Raw genomic sequence first — 27,323 nt, forward strand, 5'->3', positions numbered from 1 at the left:
CGGGGAGGGAGGGGTGGGCGTGGATGGTATGCCCCCCTAGAAACAATGTTAGCATGGAGCATGTTGGCCCTGAAGAGAGTGACCCCACCCCCACCATTCCCGCTCTTCAAGCCCTTAAATTAAAAAAAAAAATCAGGCTTCCCATTCCTGCCTTGCTGCCCACACCAAATATTTTATTGTGTGGGCAGTGTGTTGTCATTGGCTTGACAACAAGTCTAATTCACTCTCGTTTATTCATTTAAATATGGCAGGTGGAATGCCGATTTTGGTGCCCCGTCTGCCCTGCATATTATGGGGGGAGAACCCGGGGTGGGTGGGAAGGTGGTGGGATGGGTGCCCACCCTATTTTACGTGCACTTTCCTGTGGGAAACATGTCTTTTGGGGGCACATGAAATTCAGCCCCTGGAGGGGGAGAATTGGGGAGTCATTTTACCGCTCTTTACATGGTCGTAACTCAACCTATACCGCTTTACAATAAGATTGGGTTTGACTTGTGGTTTTCTCAATTTTTCCACCTGGCTGAAGCCACAAGCTGGACTTAAAATATTGAGTTCTCTTCCTACTCTGGTCGGTTAAAATGCAAAATTTTCAACCACAATTCTAATGGGTCTCAGAGGTTTTTTTTAAAAAAAAGTTATTGTCTTTTCCTGTAGGGTTCAGGTTCGCAGTGCAGTTTATGAGCCACGAACTAGTATAAGAGGAGTGCAGTGTGGAGGTTGGCTGGTGAGAAGGCCCACCTCCATCACTGGCAACAGTAGCAAGGCTCCTGTCTAAAGGCCCCCACTCCCTCCACCCACACCTTCTGCCACCCCATGCCCTCTCCATGCACCCCCATGTCTCTTTCATAGCCACTCACCCAGTATCCATTGTGTACTGTTCTCAGATTCCATACAGTATCAATGGAAAATATTAATATTCCTTGGGAAAATAATCTCTCACCATCCAAAAAAAGCCTCCATTATACACACCATCATTGACACTAAGAAAAAAATGCATTCTGCCCTGTAAAAAAAACCTTGTAATGCTTGTAATCCTATAGCTCGTCAACAAATCACATCACATCAAAGGCGTAATCTGTTATTACAACCTCTGAAATCTGTCATTCATTCTCAGATAAATGGAACACCGACTGTGCTGAAACCCTTGAAACTTGAAAGAAAGCTAAGCATTCATAATGGTCAAAGCTGTCCAAACAATAGAGTACTCTGAGATGGAAAGAACAGGAGGTGCTCATTTCAATTTCAAAGCAGAGTGCTTGTGAATGAATGGAAGGGAGCAGGTGGTTAGATTTTTTCTAGTGTCAAAAGCAGCTTTTTTTAGTTCTGCCAGAGCTCTCACTCCATTTAAATCATAGAACAAAATGTAACACTACAGGTTGACAGGGTATTTTGTAACATTTTTCACTGCATCAGGTTACTTTTTCCATTGGAAAAGTACTGTAATGCACGTGAACAACTACACAATGCTAGGTCAATGTATAGATCAACTTAACCCTTTGCAGGGCAGATCCCTATGATTAATCTACGTTAGAATACAATGACATTTGAAGTGTGAAAACATTTTACACACCTTTCAGAATGGTCTCAACTCTATAGGGAGAATTTTGGCTGGGCGGGCACGCAGCCGATTTCCGTCCGCGATCCGCTGAGCGCCGCCATTTTATGTGGGCGGGCCAATTCAGCCCACCCAGCGTTACGCACACCCGGAAGTGCTCAACGCTCCCTGTGCGGGCGGGGGGAGGAGGAGGGAGAGTTGGGGCCTGTGCTCTTTCGCACATGTGCGCGAAAGAGTGCAGAAATCTCCGAGGCAGCTCCGTGCCTCAGGGAGATTAATTTGATTGTGAAAAACTGAAAAAAAAAATTTTAAAAAATCATTCAGACATATCCCCTCAGTTGGAAGTGTCACATGAGCTAGGGCATATCTACGAATTTTATTTAAAAACTTTATTAAACTTATAAATCCTTCATGAAACCTCATCCCACCTGGGCTCTTCGCCTGCCTGGCAATCTTAAGGTTGGACGAGCAGCCCAGGCAATGAGTTCAATTAGGTACTTAATGGCCTTAACAGGCCTTTGACAGTTCGGCGGGCGTGTAGCCGACTCCGCTGTGTGCCTGGCAGACTGAAAATCGGAATGACGCGCGGTGACGTTGGGACGCACACCCTGCGTTCACCGCTTGTCATTTTATATGTCAGTGTGCAGGGCCCGCTCCCGCCTGCCGACTGGAAGATCCTGAGCTATTTTCTCAAACCCGGTGTGCTTTTAACGGGCTTGCAAAACACCACCAGGTGAAAATGGTGTGCAGGAAGAAATCTGATTTTTATTCCTCATTTAAAACCTCAACGGAGGTGGGTGTGCGTTTTGCAGACTAGGCATTCCCAACCCACAAAAACGCCCGAGATAATGTCATGGGGTTGGGAATGCAGAGGAAAATCGGATTTCCTCCAAAAAGAAAATTCAAACTGTGACCATTTGTGCACTGAAACATGCCTTCAGACAGAAATTAGGCCCAAAACATCAAAAAATTCCCTTCCTGGTGTAAGGAGCATATCATTTTATTTTCTGTTGGACTATGGATTAGAATTGTGTGAAGAGCAGAGCAGCTAAATAGTCCCTAGCCTGAAAGGAACAAGACCTAAGACCGGAACTCATTTCTTGCTCTCAACTCCATTCTCTCTCCCCTTGTCCAGTCCCTTCCCACCCACATCCGTGATTCCTCTGACACCCTACATCATAACAACAATTTCCAGTTCCCTGGCCCCAACCGCTTCCTCTTCACCATGGAGGTCCAATCCGTCTACACCTCCATCCCCCACTGGGATGGTCTGACGGCCCTTAGCTTCTTCCTCGAACAGAGGCCCGAACAATCCCCATCCACCACTACTCTCCTCCATCTGGCTGAACTTGTTCTCACACTGAACAATTTCTCCTTTAACTCCTCTCACTTCCTCCAAATAAAAGGTGTGGCTATGGGTACCCGCATGGGCCCCAGCTATGTCTGTCTCTTTATGGGGTATGTGGAACAATCCTTGTTCCAGTCCTACTCTGGCCCCCTCCCACAACTCTTTCTCCGGTACATCGATGATTACTTCGGTGCTACTTCATGCTCTCAACTGGACCTGGAAAAATTTATTAATTTTGCTTCCAATCTCCACCCCTCCATCATTTTCACATGGTCCATCTCTGACACTTCCCTTCCCTTCCTTGACCTCTCTGTCTCAATTTCTGGTGATAAGACTGTCCACCAATATCCATTACAAGCCTACCGACTCCCACAGCTACCTCGACTACAGCTCCTCACATCCCGCTTCCTGTAAGGACTCCATCCCATTCACTCAGTTCCTTCGCCTCCGTCGTATCTGTTCTGATGATGCTACCTTCAAGAACAGTTCCCCTGACACATCCTCTTTCTTCCTTAACCGAGGTTTTCCACCCACGGTGGTTGACGGCCCTCAACCGTGTCCGGCCCATCTCCCGCGCATCCGCCCTCACGCCTTCTCCTCCCTCCCAGAAACATGATAGGGTCTCCCTTGTTCTCACTTATCACCCCACCAGCCTCCGCATTCAAAGGATCATCCTCCGCCATTTCCGCCAACTCCAGCATGATGCCACCACCAAACATCTTCCCTTCACCCCCCTGGCGGCATTCCGCAGGGATCGTTCCCTCTGGGACACCCTGGTCCACTCCTCCATCAACCCCTACGCTTCAACCCCCTCCCATGGCACCTTCCCATGCAACCGCAGAAGGTGCAACACCTGCCCCTTTACTTCCCCTCTCCTCACCGTCCAAGGGCCCAAACACTCCTTTCAAGTGAAGCAGCATTTCACTTGCACTTCCCTCAACTTAGTCTACTGCATTCGTTGCTCCCAATGCGGTTTCATCTACATTAGAGAGGCCACACGCAGACTGGGTGATCGCTTTGCAGAATACCTTCGGTCTGTCTGCAAGCATTACCCAGACCTCCCTGTCGCTTGCCATTTCAACACTCCACCCTGCTCTCATGCCCACATGTCCATCCTTGGCTTGCTGCATTGTTCCAGTGAAGCTCAACGCAAACTGGAGGAACAGCATCTCATCTTCCGACTAGGCACTTTACAGTCTTCCGGACTGAATATTGAGTTCCACAATTTTAGATCATGAACTCTCTCCTCCATCCCCACTCCCTTTCCGATTTTCCCCCTCCTTTTTGTTTTTTCCAGTAATTTATATAGATTTTTTTTCCCCACCTATTCGATTATTTTTAAATGTATTTCCATCCATTGTTTTATCTCTACCTTTTAGCCTTTTTTGATCCCTTCACTCCACCCCCACTAGGGTTATCTGTACCTTGCTCATCCTGCTTTCTACCCGTAATTAGCACATTCCTTTAGATAATATCACCACCTTCAACACCTCTTTGTCCTTTTGTCTGTGACATCTTTTGGTTATCTCCACGTATCACTGGCCCTCTATCCAGCTCTACTTGTCCCACCAGCCCCCACCCCCCTTAAACCAGCTTATATTTCACCTCTCATCAATTTTTACTTAGTTCTGTTGAAGGGTCATATGGACTCAAAACATTAACTGTGCTCCTCTCCGCAGATGCTGCCAGACCTGCTGAGTTTTTCCAGGTATCTTTGTTTTTGTTTTGGATTTCCAGCATCCGCAGTTTTTTGCTTTTAAGACCTAAAACTTCTTTCTCCTGTGTGTGGAAGATTCCAGTAACTCCACAATAGCTAGCTGGCCTTTTCTCCTTATATCTCTGTAACCTGCTCTTTCTCTCTGAAGACCCCTGTCCAGAGGTAAAGGGAAATATCACTGTTAGAGACATTGAAAGGTAAGTGCTCAACCAGTGAGCTAAGTACTGAAAGACCACCTCGTATCATCAACAAGAAGTGAAAGGAATTTGGAAGACATTGATCAAAATCAACCCATTGAATCCTGTACACTGGAATTGGTGCTGTTGAGCTGTTTTATCCCACCCTTAATATCCATGTTTTGGGTGCGTGTGTGTGTGTGGATTTAAGAAGAGGGTCAAGTTTAAATTATAGTGTTAAAAGTTAGCAGTTCATATTCCTTTCTTTTGCCACTGGTTAATGACAGTTTGTTCAATAAACAGTTATTATTAAGTTTACAGACCTGGTGCTCGTATTCTGTTAACCTAAATTAAACAGTTAGGTAGAATTGGGGCAGTTCGGTGAAACTTTATACATTAGTCATGTCTCAGGGAACAGTGGGGCTTGACATTACAGCGCACTATCCCCAGTGAGTCATGACACTGGGCAACTCACATGCAGAGCAAATTACTTTGCAAACCATGCATTGCAATATACAATCTTAACATTTTTAATTTTGATTTAAAAAAAATAATAAATTTATAGCATCAAATTTGATTTGTACCTCAGTATTTCACTTTACATCATTTATTAAAAGTGAAAATGCCCTTTCAAAATACTGAGTGAATGTTCAAAATATCTGCTGCTATAGACCAGCAGAGGGCACTGAAAACTGAAAAGTTATAAAACAAAAACAGAATTACCTGGAAAAACTCAGCAGGTCTGGCAGCATCGGCAGAGAAGAAAAGAGTTGACGTTTCGAGTCCTCATGACCCTTTGACAGAACTTGCGTTCGAGTCCAAGAAAGAGTTGAAATATAAGCTGGTTTAAGGTGTGTGTGTGGGGGGCAGAGAGATAGAGAGACAAAGAGGTGGAGGGGGGGGGGGGTGGGGGGGGTGTGATTGTAGGGACAAACAAGCAGTGATAGAAGCAGATCATCAAAAGATGTCAACGACAATAGTACAATAGAACACATAGGTGTTAAAATTAAAGTTGGTGATATTATCTAAACGAATGTGCTAATTAAGAATGGATGGTAGGGCACTCAAGGTATAGCTCTAGTGGGTTTTTTTTTATATAATGGAAATAGGTGGGAAAAGGAAAATCTTTATAATTTATTGGAAAAAAAAGGGGAAGGGGGAAACAGAAAGGGGGTGGGGATGGGGGAGGGAGCTTACGACCTAAAGTTGTTGAATTCAATATTCAGTCCAGAAGGCTGTAAAGTCCCTAGTCGGAAGATGAGGTGTTGTGACTGAAAAGTTATACGTTGTTCAAATATTTTACGTTTGGTATTCTTTTACTTCATTGCTTTAATTCTATCCAGGTGACTGTAAATATTTTGCCTGCATATTTTTGTGAAAAGATTCAAGCAAATGTTTACAGCTTATACCAGAGCATAGGAATTAATAGCAAGGTCAGGTCAACATCCAGTAGCAGGTGCTTAGTAACTAAACCCATTACAGATGTCAGCTAAATGCACCTCAGGTCTAATCCGTCTTAGAGTGCTTCTTTATGGAACAATGGTTTCACTGTGGATTGTTCCTAATCAATAGATTTTAAAAATACATTTTGAAAGAGTGAAACCTTGATGTTGAAAGATCTCTAACAGGCAAAACCATAAGGAAATGTCCATCCTCTGGAATGGAGAGTAAACTTTCTTCTACAGGGTAAAAGACAATGCTCATGGATCACTGCAAAACATACCATTTAACAACTTTGTCTAGCCATTAATCAAAAGTATAACCTATTATTGCAAAATTGCTACAGCCAACAAATATTTAAGACAATACATTCTGGGCTACTTAAACAGAAATGCTCAATTCTCAGACACATCTGCACTCTAATCTGCTGATTGACCTTGACTTTGTGGGCTGAGAACATTCTTACCAATGTCGAGTGAATGTAATTCTCTAAAGGAGAGATCCTTCATCTCAGCAGTAAGTAAAAACTGACACCAATTGTTTCACCATACATAACTATGGGGTAATGATCAAAATTTACTGCCTTTCTACACCAGATTTGATTTAAAAAAAACCAAGCTTAGAGCACATGCACACTAAATCTACATAATCACTCAATTCTTTTTTATTCATAATGCTATATCCCACCTGGACCAAGAGTAGCAATTGCACGTAGAAGGTCATAATTAATAGTGGGAGTAGCATCTTCAATCGGATGCCATCCAACTGGAGGAGAGGCTGGAGGGGAGATGAGAAACTGTTTCACAGGTGGAGGCGGGCTCAAGTACATGTTATTGACCTCATCTTTGCTGTTCTGGACCTGAAAAATAAAACCCATTAATACATGGAAACTCTGGTTACCAAAGTAGCTTAATAAATTACGATGGTTAAAGTTGCCATAGCAGAAATGTCAAGGCTTTTCTTTTTAATTACATCACCACTTCTTTCATTCTGTAGCTGTGAAGGTTTCTTAACTGTTTCTTATTCCTCTATGCACGCCATGTACTCATTGTTTAGAAATTTTGGACCAGTAAAGGCCATAGGATTCAAACGAAAAAACATTCATCACATTTTCACAGGTCAGCCATACTTAGCCATGTTTACAACAGATCCCTCAGATTTTTCTCTCTCCCGAAATGACATTTAAGTGTCTCCACTTGCCTGGTTCAATAGCTTGCCTAATAATGAATAAGCGTTAAGTTCAATATACTTTGAGTGAAGAAATAATAGCCGAGTTTCCTCTTTCCAACTAACTTTTAACTTGTCATTTATAACCCGAGTCTCCTCTAACCTGAAGTAGGCTCCAGTTCTGCTGGAGGGTCACATTGGCACAGCAGCTGCCTGTCGTCTCCGTGGGCTCCTCTCAGGGCGCTCCAGATGAGGGCGGCAGCTCCTCCACCCCTCTGCCAGTGACCATTGCATCGAGTGAGGCTGCAACAAGTGGGGAGATGTCAGCTGTGGAACTGGCAGCTCCGTCCCAGGTGGGGCCAGCACAGGCTCCATGGGCCAGAGGACGGCCACCAAGGCCAACAGGACAGCAGAGTGAGCAGGCTGTCTCAGATACCAGTCCCAGCAAGGGGGCAGTACCAAGACATAGCACCCGAAAACATAAACATAAGACACCTTAGGCACACCACGGGTTTATCACTGGTGCTTTTGTGTTGGCCCGCAACGAGGTCTTTATGAGTTGGTGTGATGTTAAACACCTTTGTCATTTTGTTCTCAAGTTCCTTTTGCAACCACTATCAGCGACACATGATCTGGGGGGTACTGGAGTGTGTCCACTGAACAGTCCAGGCATCGGAAGTGCATTTTAAGACGACCAATGGCTCTCTCCACCACAGCCCTTGTAGAGGCTTGGCTCCTATTGTACCGTTGCTCAGCTTGTTCTTGGATGGTGGAGAGGCGTCATGAGCCATGTTCTAAGGGGATAGCCCTTGTCACCCAGCAGCCATCCACCCAGCCGGGCTGGAGCACTGAAGTGCCCCGGCACCTGGGAGTGTCTGAGGATGTAGGCGTCCTTTTGTTATACCATTAAATTCAGACATGTCATCATGGCTAAGGGTGCCTCTTTTCTTTTGTAGGTGGATGGCTATCAATAATGTTATGAGTGATTTGTGGCACATTCAGCTTTATTGACAAGGCCCTTAGTTAATGTTCCTATCCAGGCAGATTTTGCACTCAGATATCGGGTATGGAGCCTAGGATTGTCCTGGAGGTCCATATGTGGTATGGGAGCTGAAGGTTCATTGGATTAAAGCCTCCCGGGTGTCCCTGTCTCCCTCAGTATGCCCAGGTCAGCGTCTTTCCCCTCAGCATTTCCCTGTGCATTCTCATCCTCAGACTCATTGCTGGACTCAAGATATACAGCCGCAGCCACTGCGTCTACATCTTCTTCATCCATAGCAGCCTCCCTTTCCAGCGCAAGATTGTGGAAAGTGCAGCATGCAACCACTATCAGCGACACATGATCTGGGGGGTACTGGAGTGTGCCCACTGAACAGTCCAGGCATCGGAAGCGCATTTTAAGAAGACCAATGGCTCTCTCCACCACAGTCCTTGTAGAGGCGTGGCTCCTATTGTACCATTGCTCAGCTTGTTCTTGGATGGGGGAGAGGCGTCATGAGCCACATTCTGAGGGGATAGCCCTTGTCACCCAGCAGCCATCCACCCAGCCGGGCTGGAGCACTGAAGAGCCCCGGCACCTGGGAGTGTCTGAGGATGTAGGCGTCATGGAAGCTGCCTGGGTACCTTGCACAGACTTGCAGAATCAGCATTCTGTGATCACACACTATCTGCACGTTCATGGAGTGGAAGCACTTCCTGTTGACGAAGGCACCGGGCTCACCTGCTGGCGCCTTAATGACCACATATGTACAGTCTATTGCACCCTGGACGCAGGGGAAGTCAGCAATTGCCACAAAGCCTCTGGCTTGCTGTGCCTGACTTGCCTGGTCGCAGAAGTGGATAAGGTCAATGCCTGTCTGAACAGAGCGTCTGTAACCTGCTTGACACAAGTGTGGACAGCTGATAGGGAGACATTGTAAAGATCATCCGCCGGCCCCTGGAAGGAGCCAGAGGCATAGAAGTTGAGGGTAGCTGTGACCTTTAGAGCCACTGGCATGGGGTGTTCACCCACACAGTTAGCGGAGATCTCAGGCCTAATCATCTGACAGATATAGTTGATTATCTCCCTTGGCACACAAAGCCTCCTTCAGCACTGCACCTCAGACATATTGAGGTAGCTGCTTCACCGGCTGTATACCCTGGCAGCAGGATAGTGGAATCTTTCACCTTGGACAACCTGTTGGCCCTGCATCCTTTGTGCCTGCACCTCTCGTCCCAAAGGTGGCTCCCCTGGAGACTGAATGTGCACTCCTGGCCTCCTCCCCACTTCTAGCCCTCCATTCCTCCTCAAAGGAGGTGCTTCCAGAGGAGAGTTCAGCTCCCATTCCCAGGCTAAGGGGAGGCTTCCTGAAACCCGCAGGCCCAAAAATGATTCTTCATTGCAGAGTGCTGACCTGAAGGTTGAGAGTCCAGTCCAAGCAGCTGGTATGCATTTTGAAGTATCGCTGCTCACACAGGATCAGTTACTTTGCAAATTAAATATTTGACAAAGCACACTCACGACCCCACTGATCCCTCTTATCCTGCCCGTGGATGGCATGGGCACCGAAAAAAAATCGTTGTCATTTGGCGCCTCAAGGGCCTTAAGTGGTCTGCTAATTAATGGCGGGTGCACATCGGAGATAATCGCGCACCTGCCTACTGAAATATTGCGATGGCGCACAGTGATGTTGGGATGCTTGCCCGCCGTCACTGCGTGTCATTTTATGCGTTGGTGTGTGGGTTCCGCCCCCCTACGCCAACAGGAAAACTCTACCCCAGTTTGCGATCGACCAAGGCCACATTTTCAGCCATCGGATGTTGGGAAACTCATTGTAATACTTCTGCACTTCATCATTAGGCCAGCCCGCCTTTATGAGGGAGGGGTGGTGGGGGCAAGGTCAGCCCTGCTGTCGAGGCGACTTATTGGGTCGTGGAGGGGGGAGGCAAGGGCTGCCTTGCAGTTGAATATAGCACCAAGCATTAGGGGAGGGGGTGTAGAGTGGTCAAGGGAAGAGGCCACGCATTAGGGACACCTTATTGGAAGTGACCATTTGTCTGCAACTGAGACAGTACAAGCGCAGCCATTGAAATGACTGGAGTGGGGCTTCTAGCTTATCTACCTACCCAAGCAACGCAGAGACAAAGTGCCACCAAGTGTTCCAGAGTTTTTCACTGCACCCCGCCCCTCCGGCACAGACTGCAGTTATGAGCATTTAGTAGACTGCAGAACAGTTGTATGACTGCACACAGTGGACATGCTAAAGCTGGCCATGCAGCAGTCACTGGTGGAGGTGCTCACAGCCCCTTGCAAAGTCAGCATCCCGGTTTGGACCAGTCTCCCTGAGCCTTGCAGCATGGGTTAGGAGAATGCCCGTGCCTGAGCTGAGAGCACAGCATGCAGTCCAGTGGGCAAAGCTGCAGCCAGTCAGGTAGAGTGGGGTGGAGGTGGCTGTGGTTTTGGGCAGCCATGCAACGCACTAATCTCTGGCCCATCCAAATGGTGGCCAGCACTGCGGGAAATGTTAAGGAGCCTTCAGACTTAACCGGAACAGGTTCTTAGTACACCCATGTTAACCCACGTGTCTCTCTCTTTCATCCTGCAGGAGCACAACATCAGGAACATGGAAAACAAAAACAGAAACAGAAACACCTGGAAAAACTCAGCAGGTCTGGCAGCATCGGTGGAGAAGAGCACAGTTGACGTTTCGAGTCCTCATGACCCTTCAACAGAAGTAAAAATAGGAAAGGGGTGAAATATAAGCTGGTTTAATTGGTGGGGGTGGGGGGGGGGGGTGTGTGTTTGTTGGGACAAGAAGCCAGTAATAGGTGGAGATAACCAAAAGATGTCACAGGCAAAAGGACAAAGAGGTGTTAAAGGTGGTGATATTATTTAAAGGAATGTGCTAATTAAGAGTAGAAAGCAGGACAAACAAGGTACAGATAGACCTAGTGGGGGTGGGGTTGGGGGAAGGAATACTAAAAAGGCTAAAAGGTAGAGATAAACAATGGGTGGAAATACATTTAAAAATAATGGAAATAGGTGGGAAAAAAAATCTGTACTTGTATGTCCTGCTTTCTACTCTTAATTAGCACATTCCTTTAGATAATATCACCACCTTCAACACCTCTTTGTCCTTTGGTCTGTGACATCTTTTGGTTATCTCCACCTATTACTGGCTTCTTGTCGCAACAACACCCCCCCTTCCCCCTTAAACCAGCTTATATTTCACCCCTTTCCTATTTTTACTTATTCTGTTGAAGGGTCACTCGAAACATCAACTGTGCTCTTCTCCGCCGATGCTGCCAGACCTGCTGAGTTTTTCCAGGTATTTCTGTTTCTGTTTTTGTTTTGGATTTCCAGCATCCGCAGTTCTTTGCTTTTATCAGGAACATGGAGCCTGGTGAATTAGCTGTATGCCTGATGGCCTACAGAGAGCGAAGGCAACGGAGGAGAAAGCAACTGAGGATCCTGGCTGTTACTCACAATAAGAGGCTGTGGTGGAAGAATTAATCCAGGCTGGTCTCTTGGTTAAAGTTGTTTTTTTTCCAAGACAACTCCTCAGTGCTACTAACTTCCTGGTAGCTTCCACATAAGGTGTTCCAGCTGTACCTTTTTATTCTATTCAGTTGGGATAATTAATGCCCATCATCTGTTTAACTGCCAACTGGATTCAACAAGATGATTGGCATATTAACAGATTCCCTCTTTCCTTAAACTACCATTTTATCTTAGAGATCCCTTTTCTTTCTAACATCTCCTTTCTCTGGCTAGGTCTACTCGTAGTCTTTTCTCCGTGACACTTTTCGTGGAATGAACGGTGTCCCAAAGAGACCGGTTATCAACATAACATTCTATGGGCAAACTTTTCCCACATTGCTCCTTATATAGTATTTCTGTCAATATATTGGACAAGTAAAACACCATATCTAATGCTCTACTGAGGCTAACATTTCAGCAGCTAAGGTGCTTTTCACTCCCCTTTTTATTTTCTTGGCCTCCCAGTGGGCAACATTCATCATTCTTTCCCAGCAAGAATATGATAAACCCTGTTGTGCTAGAGTACCCAACTGGAAGATTGGCTTGTGAAGCATTGCAAAAAACGACCAACCTCATATCTTCTGGATCACATGAGGCTGGAAACTTGAGCACACATCTTTCAGAATTTAAATGTTTTATTTGCTCTCAGAACTTGCTCAACTGTAGCATGTTTCACCATGGTACTCAGCTGCAACACATCATAACTAACGTCAGGCCTAGTCTGAGTGCACAACCAGTTCACCTGCCCAATCAAACTTCTCAACTGTTCCATTTCTTCCTTGGCAGCAGGATCCTCTTTTTGAGAGCATCTACCATGAGTTATTGGGATATAACTAACATTTTCTAGATAAGATTGTTGATTCAATGTCACTCCTAACTTGCTCTGCTTAATGTCTAAACCTATGTATTTAAAGGCCCCAGAAGCCTGATTTCTGACCTGGAATTCTTTCTTTATCTTCTCGATTATCCATTGCTCAAATTCTACAGATCCTCCCCACTAGAAATCATCAACATGCATGATAAAGATCCCAGCTAGTTTCTCCTTATGATACCAGTAGAACATCGCGGGGTCTGCCTTTAACTGAATGCAACCTGTTTTCAACAAGACAGACCTTGCCAAAAAATACCAAACTCTTGAAGCATCATTCAACCCATAAACACACTTATTCAATTTCCATAGCTTTCCTTCTGTATCCCCAGTTTCTTTGGGCGGTTTCAAAAAAACTTCCCTTTGAAACTTCTGTAAAAACGCAGCCTTTATATCAATCGATTTTCACTCCCAGGAATAGGATCCAAAATAGCTAAAAAAAACTTCAACCTCACTTTCCCCACAGTAGGCGAGTCCACTCTGACATCCTGATCTCCTAGTCTCTCTCCAAAGCCTCAGGCTACTAATCTCACTTTGGCCTTATATGTGCCATCTGGGAGTACCTTTTCTGCACAGACCCATCTGTGAAATAAAGCTGGCTGTCCTCTGTCAGTTAATTCAAAATATATCTCAAATTCCTTCCAACTTTCTAACTCTTTCTGTTTGGCTTCCTTTATCAGCTTATTTTCCAATTTATTAACAGCTACTAGAATCTCTCTTGTCATAAGGACTTCTACTTCTATTGAATTTGCCAGCTTGTTCTCTATTCTTCCTTGTTAAGCTACGGCCTCTACTCACTTTCCTCGTTTTTTCTGGACTGCTACTATATGACCATCTTTCCATGTGAACAGAACTCCGTTCGCAAGTCCGTGATTTTTTTCTTGGGTCATGACCACTTTCTGGTCCACTGTCAGAACTCACTGCGCTTTCTGGGTTTCCACATCTTTACCACGGTTTGCCAATCAATAGGTCTTGTCTCCTGTCCTTAATCCTGTTCATTTAGCCAATGTTTATACCTACCAGTGGCCTTTCCTGCTCTCCCTGTGATTGTCACATCCCTCCATACACTGGTCCCTTCTGGCATGTATGTTACCTTTGCTCCTACTTTGGGTAGTTGCCCTTTTGGACGAATAGCATTTTCCTGTACCTCAGTATTACTTTGTTCATAGTCAGTCAACCGTGTATCTGCTCCTCATAACTACCCAGTGTGTGTGTGTGTGTGTGTGTGTGTGTGTGTGTGTGTGTGTGTGTGTGTGAAGTGCATGGTGCCTTCTCGTGTTCTATGTCCTGTTCAGAACCTGTAAATGTATAGTCAGTACCAATTAGTCGCAGAGAATATACCCTAACAGTTTGATTACCGTGTTGCACAATTATTGCTTTCCCATCACTCCCTATAACTTTGCCAGGTCCTTTCCACTCTTTCTGCCCTTCCCTTTTATAATATACCATGTCTCCTTGTCTAAACTGTATTCCCGATGGTCGTGGTGCTGTACGGCCCGGCCGAATTTTCTCCGAAATCTCAGCTTTAATTAATGCTTTTCTGCTCGCATGCAAAGCGTTCAGATGAGCAGAAAAAGTGGAACTAATGATAGTCCCTTCCAGAGCAGGGGGAAGCATCTGACAACACCGAAGGTAACTTTGGATTTCTTCCATACACCAACTGATAACGGACTGTACCCCCCAACCATTTACAGAGAGTTCTTTGCTTGCACTGCCCATACTAGCGCCGTTTGCAGTTTACAACCTGGTTGATCAGCTAATATTTTATGTAACATGTCATCTATTACTCCATGGTTTCTTTCACATAGACCATTACTAAACTGGCTCTCAGCTGCAGTGTGCTTAACTATGATGTTTAAATTTTCGCTCATATCTGGAAATTCTTCATTGGCGAATTCCCCACCATTATCTGTGAGGAACTTCATTGGTGTTCCTAATCCTGTTCCTACCCATTTCTCCATTACCTTATCAACAATGGTCCTTTTGTCTTTACTATGTATCACAGTGAATAGACTAAATCTGGTTGCCATATCTACGAAGTGTAGTAAAAAATAACCCTAACCTTGTCCCAAACTTTCAAGTCCATTGCCACTGCATCGTTAAATTCCCTGGCTAGTGGCAAGCTCACAACAGTTCGCAGTGGTGTCTTGCGATATTTAAGGCAAATTTCACACTGGGCAGTGATTCGTTCAATAAGATCATCATATCCTTTATCGACCACTCCAGCATCTCGAAGTAGAGTCTTTCTGTGGCACCAGATTTTTTTGTCCACCAAATTCTCATTCTCAGCAGTTAACAAAACTTTGAACTTTCTGATGAGAAATCTCTGGCTTCCTTAGTGGAAAGCAGTAATGGCCTAAGTAAAATAGAGATCCACATTTTTCCCAAACATGATTGCTCTAACTTTTTTCACATCTGAGCCTTCTTCATCACAGAGCGACTCAATAATAGCGGTATCTCGCTAGAAGTCACATCAGTACTGATAAACAGATTGATCCCTGCTATCTTACAAGAGAGGACCACCCGTTTGGAGCATGTTAATGTATTGTCATCTCCAAACCTGAAGCAGGTCGAGCTTTCATACTCCTTGACCTTCTGCCGGTCTGCCTCATTGAGAGGCTCCAGTAAGCAGTCAAGCCAATCCATGCCACACACCGTAGAAGTGCAACCACTGTCCAGAACTGCACAGTTGAAGGAATCTACCATCAAGATACTCATCACTGGCTTCAAACTCTCAGTGATCAATACCGTTCCATCACGGCAGTCACCATCATTTTCAGTTTCAGATTAATTCGTCTCGTGGATCACTTCAAAAACACGATTCCTTTGCTGTGGGCAGTTAATTGCGCAATAGTATTGGGAATCAGACCAAAAACACTGATTAACCATTTCCCGTGCATTTTTTGGGTTTAAACATCTATGGTCACCATCCCAGACACGCCTTTTGTCCTGATTCTCAAATTGGTTAGGGTTACGACCACTTTCAGACCTCTTGTTATTAACCCCATCTCTGTATTGGAATCTTCGTCTAATATTTGGTTGACTGTGAAATTTGGTCACCATTGAATCCTTTATCCTTTGTTTTACAGCGTAGTTGTTCACATTTGCTACAAAAGTGGCAGGGAACGACTGTTCCCCCAGAAATCTTTTTTAGGGCAGCAGCCATTTGATCTAAGAGAGATTCTTTCCCCCGGAACTGAACCCCCTAGTACTAAAAGACTATCAACATGGGAAATGTGAGCACGGTTCAGTAATTTAAATGCCAATACCGATTCTGGAATTTCAAGTTCAAATCTCTGTAGTCCCCTGTACCATTTATCAAAATCCATGATATATTCTTCCATGGGCTGATCATCTGATTTCCTAAACCTATCAAAGATCATCCAAGCTTCATACGCTTCCAATAACTCATCCTTTTTGTAGAACTTATCCAAAAATTGTATCAGACGGTTTAATCCCTCTTCATGATCCAAATCATCCACTTTCCGCTTTGAAAATACTTTACTCCTCATCTTGCTTTTGGCTGGTAATAATAACGCCAAAGCCATACCTTGTTCTTCCGGGGTATAGCAGTAACCAGGGTCCACATTTCAACTTCAGCCTTTCATTGCTGATAAGGTTCAGAATCAGAAAATAATTGGTGGATAGTCAACGTTTGCAACTTTGCACTGTCCTTCTGCCATTCCATAACTTAAAATGTCAGTAGCACCACACTTCTTTTCCCTCAGAGGACTGAGACAGAACGCTTCATATACAACAATCAATCAGCAAAGCTTAAAGTTCATCCTCTGCTACCATGTTACTCACAATTAGAGGTTGTGGTGGGAGAATTAATCCAGGCTGGTCTCTTGGTTAAAGCTGGTTTATTTCCAAGACAATTCTTCAGTGCTACTAACTTCCTAGTAGCTGCCACACAAAGTGTTCCAGCTGTACCTTTTTATTCTATTCAGTTGGGATAATTAATGCCCATCACCTGTTTTAACTACCATTTGGTTTTAACAAGATGATTGCCATATTAACACTGGCTGTACAGAGGGAGGAGTAGCACCCTCTGGAAGAAGGGGCTCCCACACATGCTGTCGAAGAGCCACAGTGAGCTGTCACTGGTCAGTGCCTATCAATAGCCAGGGTCTATAGACACCATCTTTCATTCCTGCAGATGACCGAGAACCTGTGTCGCCAAAGAATGTGCATGTCTAGGGAACTGGTTAGTCACATCTGCCACCTGGTGCAGGATTTGGTGCCATGGGGACATGGAGAACATCCACTGCCTGTGGCCATGAAAATGACCATGGCACTCAATTTCTATGCCAGTGCTTCTTTCAGGGCTCCCCAGGTAATCTCTGTGGGATCTCACAAGCCTCCACCCACAAATGTATCCACGAGGACACGGATGCCATCTTTGCAAGGGCACACAACTTTATGCATTTCGCCTGGGACCAGGACAGCCAGGATGCAAGAGCGATTGGACAAGCCCAGATCTCGGGTTTCCCACAAGCGCAGTGTGCGATCAACTGCATCATGTGGTGCTCAGGTCTTCGTTTCAACATGCAGTCAACTACATCAACTGCAAGGGATTCCATTCACTGAATGTGTGGGTGTGGGGCCACCAGAAATGCATCGTACAGGTATGAGCATGGTTTCCAGGGAGTGTGCAGTACTCCTACTTCCTCAATTGGTCACAGATCCCTGACGTCTTCCAGGGTCTACAGAAGCTGCAGGGATGGCTCCTCTACCCACAGAGGCCATAGATGCTGAAGAGATGGGAGCCAGCTTCACCTTAAAGGTGCTAAGAGCACACAGAGGAACTCTGTGGTGCCTGCCCTCTACATTCTGGCAACAATGACAAGCACTGTCGAGGTGCAGACATCAGTAACGTTTCCTGGGAATGTGAGGCCAGACCATCACTTTGGTCTGAAGACTGCACAAAGCACAGGGAAGAGGCCTTGGACTGAGTCACCTGCCTTTATCTTACGCGGAAAGGTTTCACACCTGAGTGACATGAACACTGCTCATCAGAACAAGGAGCCAAGGACAGGGAGACATTCTTGGGAGTTTATTGACAATAGTGAACAGTATGTATAAGTGATTAACACCTACCTGTGCCCAGGTTGTGCAACTAATTCTTAACTTTCCTAACCCTGTCTTGGTGCTGCCCAGACATCCACAGTGGAGGTGGAGGCAGCTTGCTGACTGCAACGCCCTGTCTGTGATGACTTTGGCGGGCATCCTCTGGAGGGCCCCGGCCCACTTCTGGGGTCTTGATGTGTGGCAGTGGCACTCTCCTTGTCCAGTGGAGCTGGAGCTGCAGCGGACAGCCCTTCCTGATGTTCCCGAGCTTGCCTTTGCAGCTCCAGCATCTGTGACATGACCGAGTCCAAAAGCTTGTCATCTGACTCAGATTCAGCAAATGTCTGGTCTACAGCAGTCTTCTGAGTGCCAGATACCTGCAAGTTCTTGCTGCCACCTGCTGCGGATCAGACAGTGTGATGTGCTCACCAGATTGTGATCCCGAGGCTACTCTAAAGCTAGGTCCCATCAAGGTGTGTGTCTCTGCGCAGGTAGAGGGTGTGGGTGAGCACTGTTATGGGACTTCAAGGAGGGTGCCTTCAAAATACTCTTCAGAGGTTTCTTCAGGGTTTGATTGGAGGCCCTGGGTCATGGACTTCGTCGGCTGTTTCCCAGATATGCCTGAGAGAGCAAGGAGAGATAATTAGTGCATGGCAGTGGCCTGTGAAACAGGACACATCACCATTGTCTGATGGATGTTGCACTGGTGCATCCTCACTTGGTAGAGCACCACCGACCTCACTGTCAGCACAGGTACAGTCCAGATCGTCGCCGGTCAGCTAGATGGCTGTTTTCAAAGTACATGAGGATCTTGATTTCAGGCATTGCTCCACCAATCTGCGACCTCTCTCTCGTTGTGTGCCAGCTTGTCCTGCAAGAGTAGAGATGGAGAAAGTGTAAGCAGGATGCCTGCCAGGCCAGATAAGTATGCCTGGCATGTGTGGGTGTTGAGTGGTCCCATGGACAGGATGAGGACAGTGAAGGTGAGTGTGAGTGTGAATGGTGATGTCCTTTGAACCGGCAGTGAGTGAGATCCCTGTGGATGTGTGATGGGTTTGTGAGTGTGAGAGTTGAGAATGATTAGAAGAGTGACTTTTCCTGGCAGAATGGAGATCATCATTCATCCTCTTGTGGAACTGGGTGGCTGTCCTCTTTTGAAGGGCGTTGGCACTGACGGCTGCTGCCACTGCCTCCCAAGCCTGGTTGGTCACGCTGCCGCCCATCCTGCTGCCAGAGCGGGGGTAGAGGACATCCCAGCGGGACTCCATGGCATCCAAAGATGTTCCAGTGACGCGTCGCTAAATCTGGGGGCTGCAGTCTTTTTGTCTTTCATGGACATCTTCCCTGCAGCAGTTGTGGGACGAAAGCATTGAGGTGTGGTGTGTGTGGCTGGACTCTAAATATGGCGTCCACGTGATGAAGCGGCAAGGTGATGGCGGGCGGGGGAATGAGAGCGGTCCTCTAATTAAAGCCTCTTTGGCCAAGCTTTTGGTCACCTTCTCTAATATCTCCTTATGTGGATCGGTGTCCAACTTTGCCAACACTCCTGTGACAGGCCTTGGGATGTTTTATACATGCTTGAATATAAGTTGTATTTGTTTGTGATGTCTTGCTGTATTATTACTTCATTTAACACATACTCTTTCTTTTGATTCTTTACTCTGAGTTACATAAAAGATCTAGAGTATATCCACCAAACTTATGTTCGATTGCTGTTTATTATTTGCCATAGCTCCTATTTTGAGATTTTCTCCAACTCATTAATATATTAAAAAAAGCACTGATCTTAAAAATGTTTCTACTTCTAACCCTCTTATCAATCTGCCAAATTTTTATTCGTGACCCTCCTTTTTTTTCAGTATACAGATGAATTTCCCTTCCAGTATTAGCATCACCTTGTAACCTTAGCTATGAATTTACAAGTTGCCAATTGAAGCTGGTCAGGAATTCATTAAAATCTAGCGGTGCAATCTAGGCTACATTTTCCTTGACCACCAACCCAACCAAAAATGCTGACATCGTTTGCATCCAGCAGAGTTTATTTGCACTCATTTAACATCAATCATGTTCAAATGCAATCATTTAGCTATAATTTGATACCATTTGCACTCAAAAGCAATCAATTAACTATCATTTAACATTGCAAGTGGCATAACTGACATCATTGCCATCAATTGCCACAAAGTGCAGCGCTCAAACATTGTGATTAACAAAATCACTTACCTTCAGCATTCTGCCACCAAATACAATCATATGACTTCATCCTCCATATTTCTGAATTTCAATAGCTTCAAACATCCTAAAACTGAACTAACTTTAGAAAAAGCAGAATCTATTTTAACATATGTTCTGATAAGCTAGTTACATGCTTTTCTCCATGATTAGTGCAGCACACCCCTTCTCTGCTCCCCATAACCTCACCCCCCCAAAACCCCAAGATTGCAGCAATTTGCTCCCATCACCTACCCCAAGCAATTATCTTCCATCCCTGAACAACCCCATCCCTTCCCAGAGTACAGCAGTTTACTTCCTCCTTCTGCCCCCTCCCATTTTCCCCCTCTTCCCCCACTTCTTTACTCACTCTCCTCCCCCAACCTGCCCCCTTTCCCCCTCTCCTCTCCCCACCTTTTCCCCCCTCTCTCTCTTCTTCTCCCTCTCTTCCCACCTATCTCCAGCTGGCATGGGATCAGCAATGGTGGCAGGAGAGAGGTAATTATTGGGTTCAGGAAATCAAGTCAGAGGTCGGTGGAGATGATGGAGAGAGTCAGCTGATGGGGTGACCAAGAGTTCAGCAATGAAGCGACCTGGGAGTTTGCTGGTGAGACCTGGGGTTGGGCAGGGGAGGGCATGGTGGAGATCTATAGGCCCCCAGACATGGGGGAAATAAATGTAGGGCCCCAGACTGATGGAGGGTGGGTGGAGTTTAGGCCTCGAGATGGGGGTGGCGGGGGTGGGGGGAACGTGATGCAAGCCCTGGGGGGAGAAGTGAAGGTCATCAGAAAGGAGTTGAGGGATTAACTGGGCCGCTGGAAGATTTGGGGTGGAGAGGCACCAGGGACACCGATACTCAGGCTGATCCCCCCCACGTTCTGCATGTTTTGTTCCCAGGATGGCAACTAATGAATTAATTAAATACTGACGGGGATCTGGTGGTGCTCTCAAGATGTAGAGTGGAAAGATTTTTCTGGACTAAATGAAAAAATCGGAATAAATTCAGATATTATTTAAGTAATTAATTTCCTTGGCTTGAATCTTGCGCTTGTCGGGTGTGCGCGATTGGTGGGCTCAGAAGCAGATGCGATCCACCCCCAACCACAATTTCAGGCTGGCTGGCTAATTAACTGAAAAGTGAGGGTGCGGGTGGGCGCTCCCTGAAGGCCAGACAGCTGCTGTGAAGCTGCCTCAGGGAGCTGCAGGACTGTAAAAAAAAATGAAATCAATAAACTGCTACAAACTGTGTCACTATTGCACATTCAAGCACCTGACAGCAGACCACATAGCAGATCATTCCTCAAATGCCTTCTTTTATTTTATTTAACCCTGGACATTTTATCCCACCCTGGAAGGAGTTTGTAGCGAAAGCGTAAAGGCCGCCTGGCCCGTCCACCTAGCCAATTGGCCCATCTGCCAACTATAAACGCTTTCGAGTACAAACCCGTTTTCATCTGTTTCAGATGAAGTTACATTGTTTCATAGTTTGCCATTATGAGATTTGAACTCTTGATACTCTTTCGAGTACAAACCTGTTTCCATCTGTTTCAGATGAAGTCACATTGTTCCATAGTTTGCCATTGTGAGATTTGAACTCTTGATCTCTTGATCTTAGGGTTACAAACCCAGTACCATAACCACTTGGCTATTTAGGCCAATCTGCCAACTATAAAAGTGGACTGGCCACGTAAAATCACTAACAACTGGCTCCTTAATGGGCTTAATTGCACGCTTAATTGTTGGTGGGTGCGCTTCTGACTCCTGCACGCACCTGCTAACTGTAATGTTGTGCGCAAGCGCCATGAAGTCGGGATGTGCGCCTGACACCTTCTCACGCAATTCCTGGTCAGGCTCGCGTCTGCACATTCAACATAAAATTCTGGCCCTTTGATAGCTTCGAGCGCCTTTTGCCTTTGCATTTAGCGTTAAAGATGGCAAAGTGCTGCTGACTGCATGAAAAGCTCATTCCAAATGAGAACATTTGATCTCTGGTCATTTTTGAGTGCATTTTAACACAAAAACAATGTCAAAATTTTCGGGTAGGGAAGTCCGTTACACGTCGAAAAATTACGTCAGATTAATGTAGTCTAGCATCTCTTTTTTCAATCTAGCGGACTGCCCTTGACAAAGTTACCTATTTCCAACCTCTCACATGCTAAATCTCTAAGAATTGTGTTAAGGACTTCCCTAAAACAGGTCATGAGCAAACCTATTTATAATTACCAGGGGCCAGAATTTGGCTGTGGAGACAGGACTCAGAAGGCGGGTGCTTTTTTTGGGTTGTGAACCTGTCCTTGACAGGGAGCAGACAAAACTTCATGCTTTGGTAGAGCTGAGGGGTCAATTGGTGAGAGGTTGGGAGTGGCAGCCTTCCAATGGCTTTGAGGTGGATGGGACACTGGAGAAATGGGCCACAGTCTGGCCTGACTCGGCAGCCATTGCTGTGGCTGTCATCTGTGCACGGTTTAAAAAATGAAAGCATCCGAATCTTCAAATTGGCCAGGGCAGATGGAGAGCTTGAACCCAGGATAGGGTAAGGAGATGTTCATGTTATTAAAATTTCAATGCTGTTGGATAGATTTTTTTCAAAACTACCACTTTTTTCAATCAAATAAAACATCATCCATGTTGCTGACCTGCTTCCGACAGGCTGGAGCTGTTCAGCTTTTTGGAACTTTAGAAGGGGAGTTCTGAAGCAACAGCTTAATTATCTAAATGCAGTCAATTAACGATGTGGACAGCTTCACTTTCCCGCCCTCCCTCCACCCTCACGATAATCGGCAGGATGTTGGTGTCATTCTTTGTCATCCGCCTCCATTCTGACCGGATTCCCGGTAATGAAAATTTGGCTGCAGTTGTTTCTCTTTTTTAAAGATAGTTAAATTTGCTGCTTTTAAAGATCTGAGAATCCCTTCTGGAGATAGTGGATTTACCGAATGTGATTTAAAATTTCACCAGATTGTCGGTCATTATCACATTGTTATATGTGGGGACTTGCCGTGTGCAAAACGAGTGCCTCATTTCCTAAATTGCAGTTGTACATACACTTCAAAAGAACTTCAACGATGTAAAGTGCTCTGAGATGTCCAGTGGTCATGGAAAGCGCTATATAAATGCAATACTTTTTTTTCTTTAATTCTCAGCCTAAAGCTGCCTAAACTAGATATTTGTTTACTTCAAGACCACCCAATAATTTTTTAAAAAAACATTTTAAAGCAGTTAATGCCAGCTTTGCTCAATGAGTCAGAAGATAGTGGGATCACACTCAGTTGGAGGACTGCACAATCTAGGTTGACATTCCAATGCTACGTGGCCTGAGATGCAATCTTTCAGAAAAAGCATTAAACATAGATCCTAGCCACCTGTTACTAGGATCTATTCAAAGAACTATTCAAAGAAGCAGTGAATTCTCCTGAAGACCTGGCCAACATTTCATCCCCACCGAAAGATGGCCATCTGACTGAAGATTGGCTGGCACATTAATCTACACACTGATCATTACAGTTCAAAGGTAATTTGTTGGAGTAGAAATTCCTCGATGCCCTTTGCAGGCCTGAAAAGGGTGGCAAATACAGAAAGCGTGTCCATAACCAGGAAGCCAGAGGTTAGCCTGAAATAGATGTCATTATAATTTGGGTAAGTTCATTGCGTCTCCATTGGCAGCTCACCCTGTGGATGCTTGCTTTACTTGTACTGCCTCTAAGGGAGGTCCCAAGAGGAGGGGTGAGTAGTAGGGCACAACTGGGAGTACGATCGGGAAGGAACCACTCCTGCTTCCTGCTAGCTCCACAGCAAAAACTTTCACATTTAAAAACAAAACTTTACGAGCCACTCAAAAACACTGAACAGAATTTCAGTTGTGCTGTGCTCAGCTCCATCCAATTTTGACAAGGGGACCAAGACAATCAACCAGATATTGGCTTGGGTTTTTCAGGTAACCCTGACAGCTGCATAAAGGAAGTGGTATCATCTAAGGGGTCTGCACCTGATTCATGCGGCCACCAGGATGCCTGAGAAATGGCTTCACCCAATAGCCAACTGGACGTTATAGCTTGGGTGAGGACCATTGGTGCTCAAACTTGACCCTTATTTCAATTATTTTATATTTTAAAGTCGGTGCAGTGAGGTCCAATTTCTACCCTGTTGAAGAGCTTTGAAATATCTCTGATAGACATGACACTATATAAACACAAGTCTTTCTTTTACCTTGTTTAGATTGATAGCATCTTGCTCCTTTTCCGCTGATTCTGACATTTTATCTGACTTGTGAACATTTTCCTTTCTTGTCTGGGCAAAGACAGATGTAAAGTCACTATTTAATAACTCTGCTACTTAAGTCTCCCTAGATTCCAGCTTCCTTTATAAATTTTAAATGGAAAAATATTTTCTTTCATTTAGACACAGACATACATCTTTTATGTTGTTCTCAGTAATCTTGCACTTCATATTTCTATAGTATTAGGGCTGAAAGGATTAATGTGTGGGACAGGAGAAACAGTACCGCCACATGATAATGTAAGAGGAGTCACATGATTAGGAGTCTAGTGGGAGAAAACTCATGGCTTAGATGGAGTAAGACCTGTAGTCTTACATTTCTGCAAATAGTTACATACATACAATAAACCAGTCATTGTTCAGACATATCTATGTCTCTGCAACCATTCCTTAGCTAGTTACAACCAACATACAACATGGTAGTAGCAGTGAAAGACCCTAAAATCTCTGAAAATCAACTTTACAAAAATCAGCAGTGAAGGACCCCAAAATTACCAAAAATCAACTTTTAAAAAGTTTGCTAATCTGACCTGAAGAGAAGGCACCAAAACTGAAGACTTCTGTAAAACAGTTGAAAATTGCCAAATGAGCTCTAGAGAAGATGTGGAGGCTGAGAGACAGGGAAAAAAAAATCAATTGTTCAGCTTACTAACACCATAGTATGTGATGGTTCGTGAAAAATTGCGATCCAGCAGTAGAGTCAAAGAATGTGGCGATGATCAAGGGTGAGCAAAGCGTGAAAAAGGCTCAAAATCTTCAAATTAATGGCACAATAAACAGACAGCACTGGGAAAAATTCCATTCTTAGTGATCGTCGGTTTTGAACACCCCGCAGCTTGGGTCCATAGTCGGCGTCATTACAGGTGGCGACTGCGAGGCAGCAATTGACAAAAAGTAAAATTGGCTTCTTAAACATGATTCCCCATCAGGAGGAAAACAGTGACCAGGGAACTTCTAGCAATTATTTTAAAAACTCTGCAGAATTTAGGCAAGATTAGCAAAGGAGATCAGTGACCACAGCAGGTATCAGTGAAAGGCAGATCAGTATGGAAAACTCCATTACTGTAAAAGAAGTTTAAAAAATCAAGGCAAACCCCCTAAGAGCTTCAAACAGCTATGGATTCCAAATTCACCTTGCAAAGCCGATTTGGGCATATGGAAGGGCTGGACCATACACAGTATTGGGCATTATGGAGAAAGAGATTTTTAAGATTCAGAGTTGCACCTGGATTAAACAATAAGTCAATACATTATTGTACTCTACTGGAGCAATTGCTGATGATGTGCTAGGAAGACAAGGCATTAATTAAACATCAGATAAAATTCAAAGCGGTCTTAAAGGCCTTTGATAATCATTTTAATCTACAAACTAACAAGATATTAGAAAGAGCCAAGTTTAACAAAAGGGTCCAAAAATAGTGGTGAACCAGTTGACACCTCTATCAATCATATAGATAAAAACAAAAAACTGCGGATGCTGGAAATCCAAAACAAAAACAGAATTACCTGGAAAAACTCAGCAGGTCTGGCAGCATCGGCGGAGAAGAAAAGAGTTGACGTATCGAGTCCTCATGACCCTTCAACAGAACTGAGTGAATCTAAGGAGAGGGGTGAAATATAAGCTGGTTTAAGGTGGCGGGGGGGGGGGGGGGGGGGGTGTGTGTGGCAGGTGGGGGGGTGGTGTGGTTGTAGGGACAAGCAAGCAGTGATAGGAGCAGATAATCAAAAGATGTCACAGACAAAAGAACAAAAGAACACATAGGTGTTGAAGCTGTTGATATTATCTAAACAAATGTGCTAATTAAGAATGGATGGTAGGGCACTCAAGGTACAGCTCTAGTGGGGGTGGGGTGGAAAGGCTAGCAGGGCATAAAAGATTTAAAAATAATGGAAATAGGTAGGAAAAGAAAAATCTATATCAATTATTGCAAAAAACAAAAAGAAGGGGGAAGAAACAGAAAGAAGGTGGGGATGGAGAAGGGAGTTCAAGATCTCAAGTTGTTGAATTCAATATTCAGTCTGGAAGGCTGCAAAGTACCTAGTTGTAAGTGCCTCCAGTTTGCGTTGGGCTTCACTGGAACAATGCAGCAAGCCAAGGACAGACATGTGGGCAAGAGAGCAGGGTGGGGTGTTAAAATGGCAAGTGACAGGGAGGTTTGGGTCATTCTTGCGGACAGTCCGCAGGTGTTCTGCAAAGCGGTTGCCCAGTTTACGTTTGGTCTCTCCAATGTAGAGGAGACCGCATTGGGAGCAACGAATGCAGTAGACTAAGTTGGAGGAAATGCAAGTGAAATGCTGCTTCACTTGAAAGGAGTGTTTGGGCCCTTGGATGGTGAGGAGAGGGGAAGAGAAGGGGCAGGTGTTGCATCTTTTGCGTGGGCATGAGGAGGTTCCATAGGTGGGAGTTGAGGAGTAGGGGGTGATGGAGGAGTGGACCAGGGTGTCCCGGAGGGAACGATCCCTACGGAATGCTGCCGGGGGGGGTGAAGGGAAGATGTGTTTGGTGGTGGCATCATGCTGGAGTTGGCGGAAATGGTGGAGGATGATCCTTTGAACGCGGAGGCTGGTGGGGTGATAAGTGAGGACACGGGGGACCCTATCATGTTTCTGGGAGGGAGGAGAAGGCGTGAGGGCGGATGCACGGGAGATGGGCTGGACACGTTTGAGGGCCCTGTATCAATCACCTGTATTGACCGATTGAAGGTTGTGCATATGGTGATCTTAAATCTGAGCTGAAACAATGCCGCATCATAGTTGGGGTAACCAATGACACCCTTTCTGACCTACTACAATCCAAAGAGACGACTTAATTTTGGAGAAGGTGATATAGTTAGTCAGACAATCATATGTCCTTTAGCAAAGTAGAGTCACACTAAGAGGGGAAGACAAACCACAGTCCAGAACACCCCCCACTACCCCCCCCCCCCCCACCCTACCGCCAATGATGTATAACTTATTAAACAAGAGAGTGTCAGAG

General features: G+C 45.2%; 1 protein-coding gene across 4 annotated transcripts in view; it reads right to left on the reverse strand.

Moving 5' to 3' along the window:
* LOC121291587 (calcipressin-3-like) overlaps positions 1-27,323 on the reverse strand; it is a 187,131-nt gene that overhangs the window by 10,887 nt on the left and 148,921 nt on the right. For all 4 annotated transcript variants that reach the window (XM_041213003.1, XM_041213007.1, XM_041213006.1 and 1 more), the window contains one exon: positions 6,924-7,095. In XM_041213003.1, coding sequence (XP_041068937.1) covers positions 6,924-7,095 — 172 coding nt within the window. The remainder of the gene's footprint in view (positions 1-6,923; positions 7,096-27,323) is intronic.

The sequence above is a fragment of the Carcharodon carcharias genome, chromosome 19 (genome assembly GCF_017639515.1).
Source record: "Carcharodon carcharias isolate sCarCar2 chromosome 19, sCarCar2.pri, whole genome shotgun sequence".
Classification (NCBI taxonomy): domain Eukaryota; kingdom Metazoa; phylum Chordata; class Chondrichthyes; order Lamniformes; family Lamnidae; genus Carcharodon; species Carcharodon carcharias.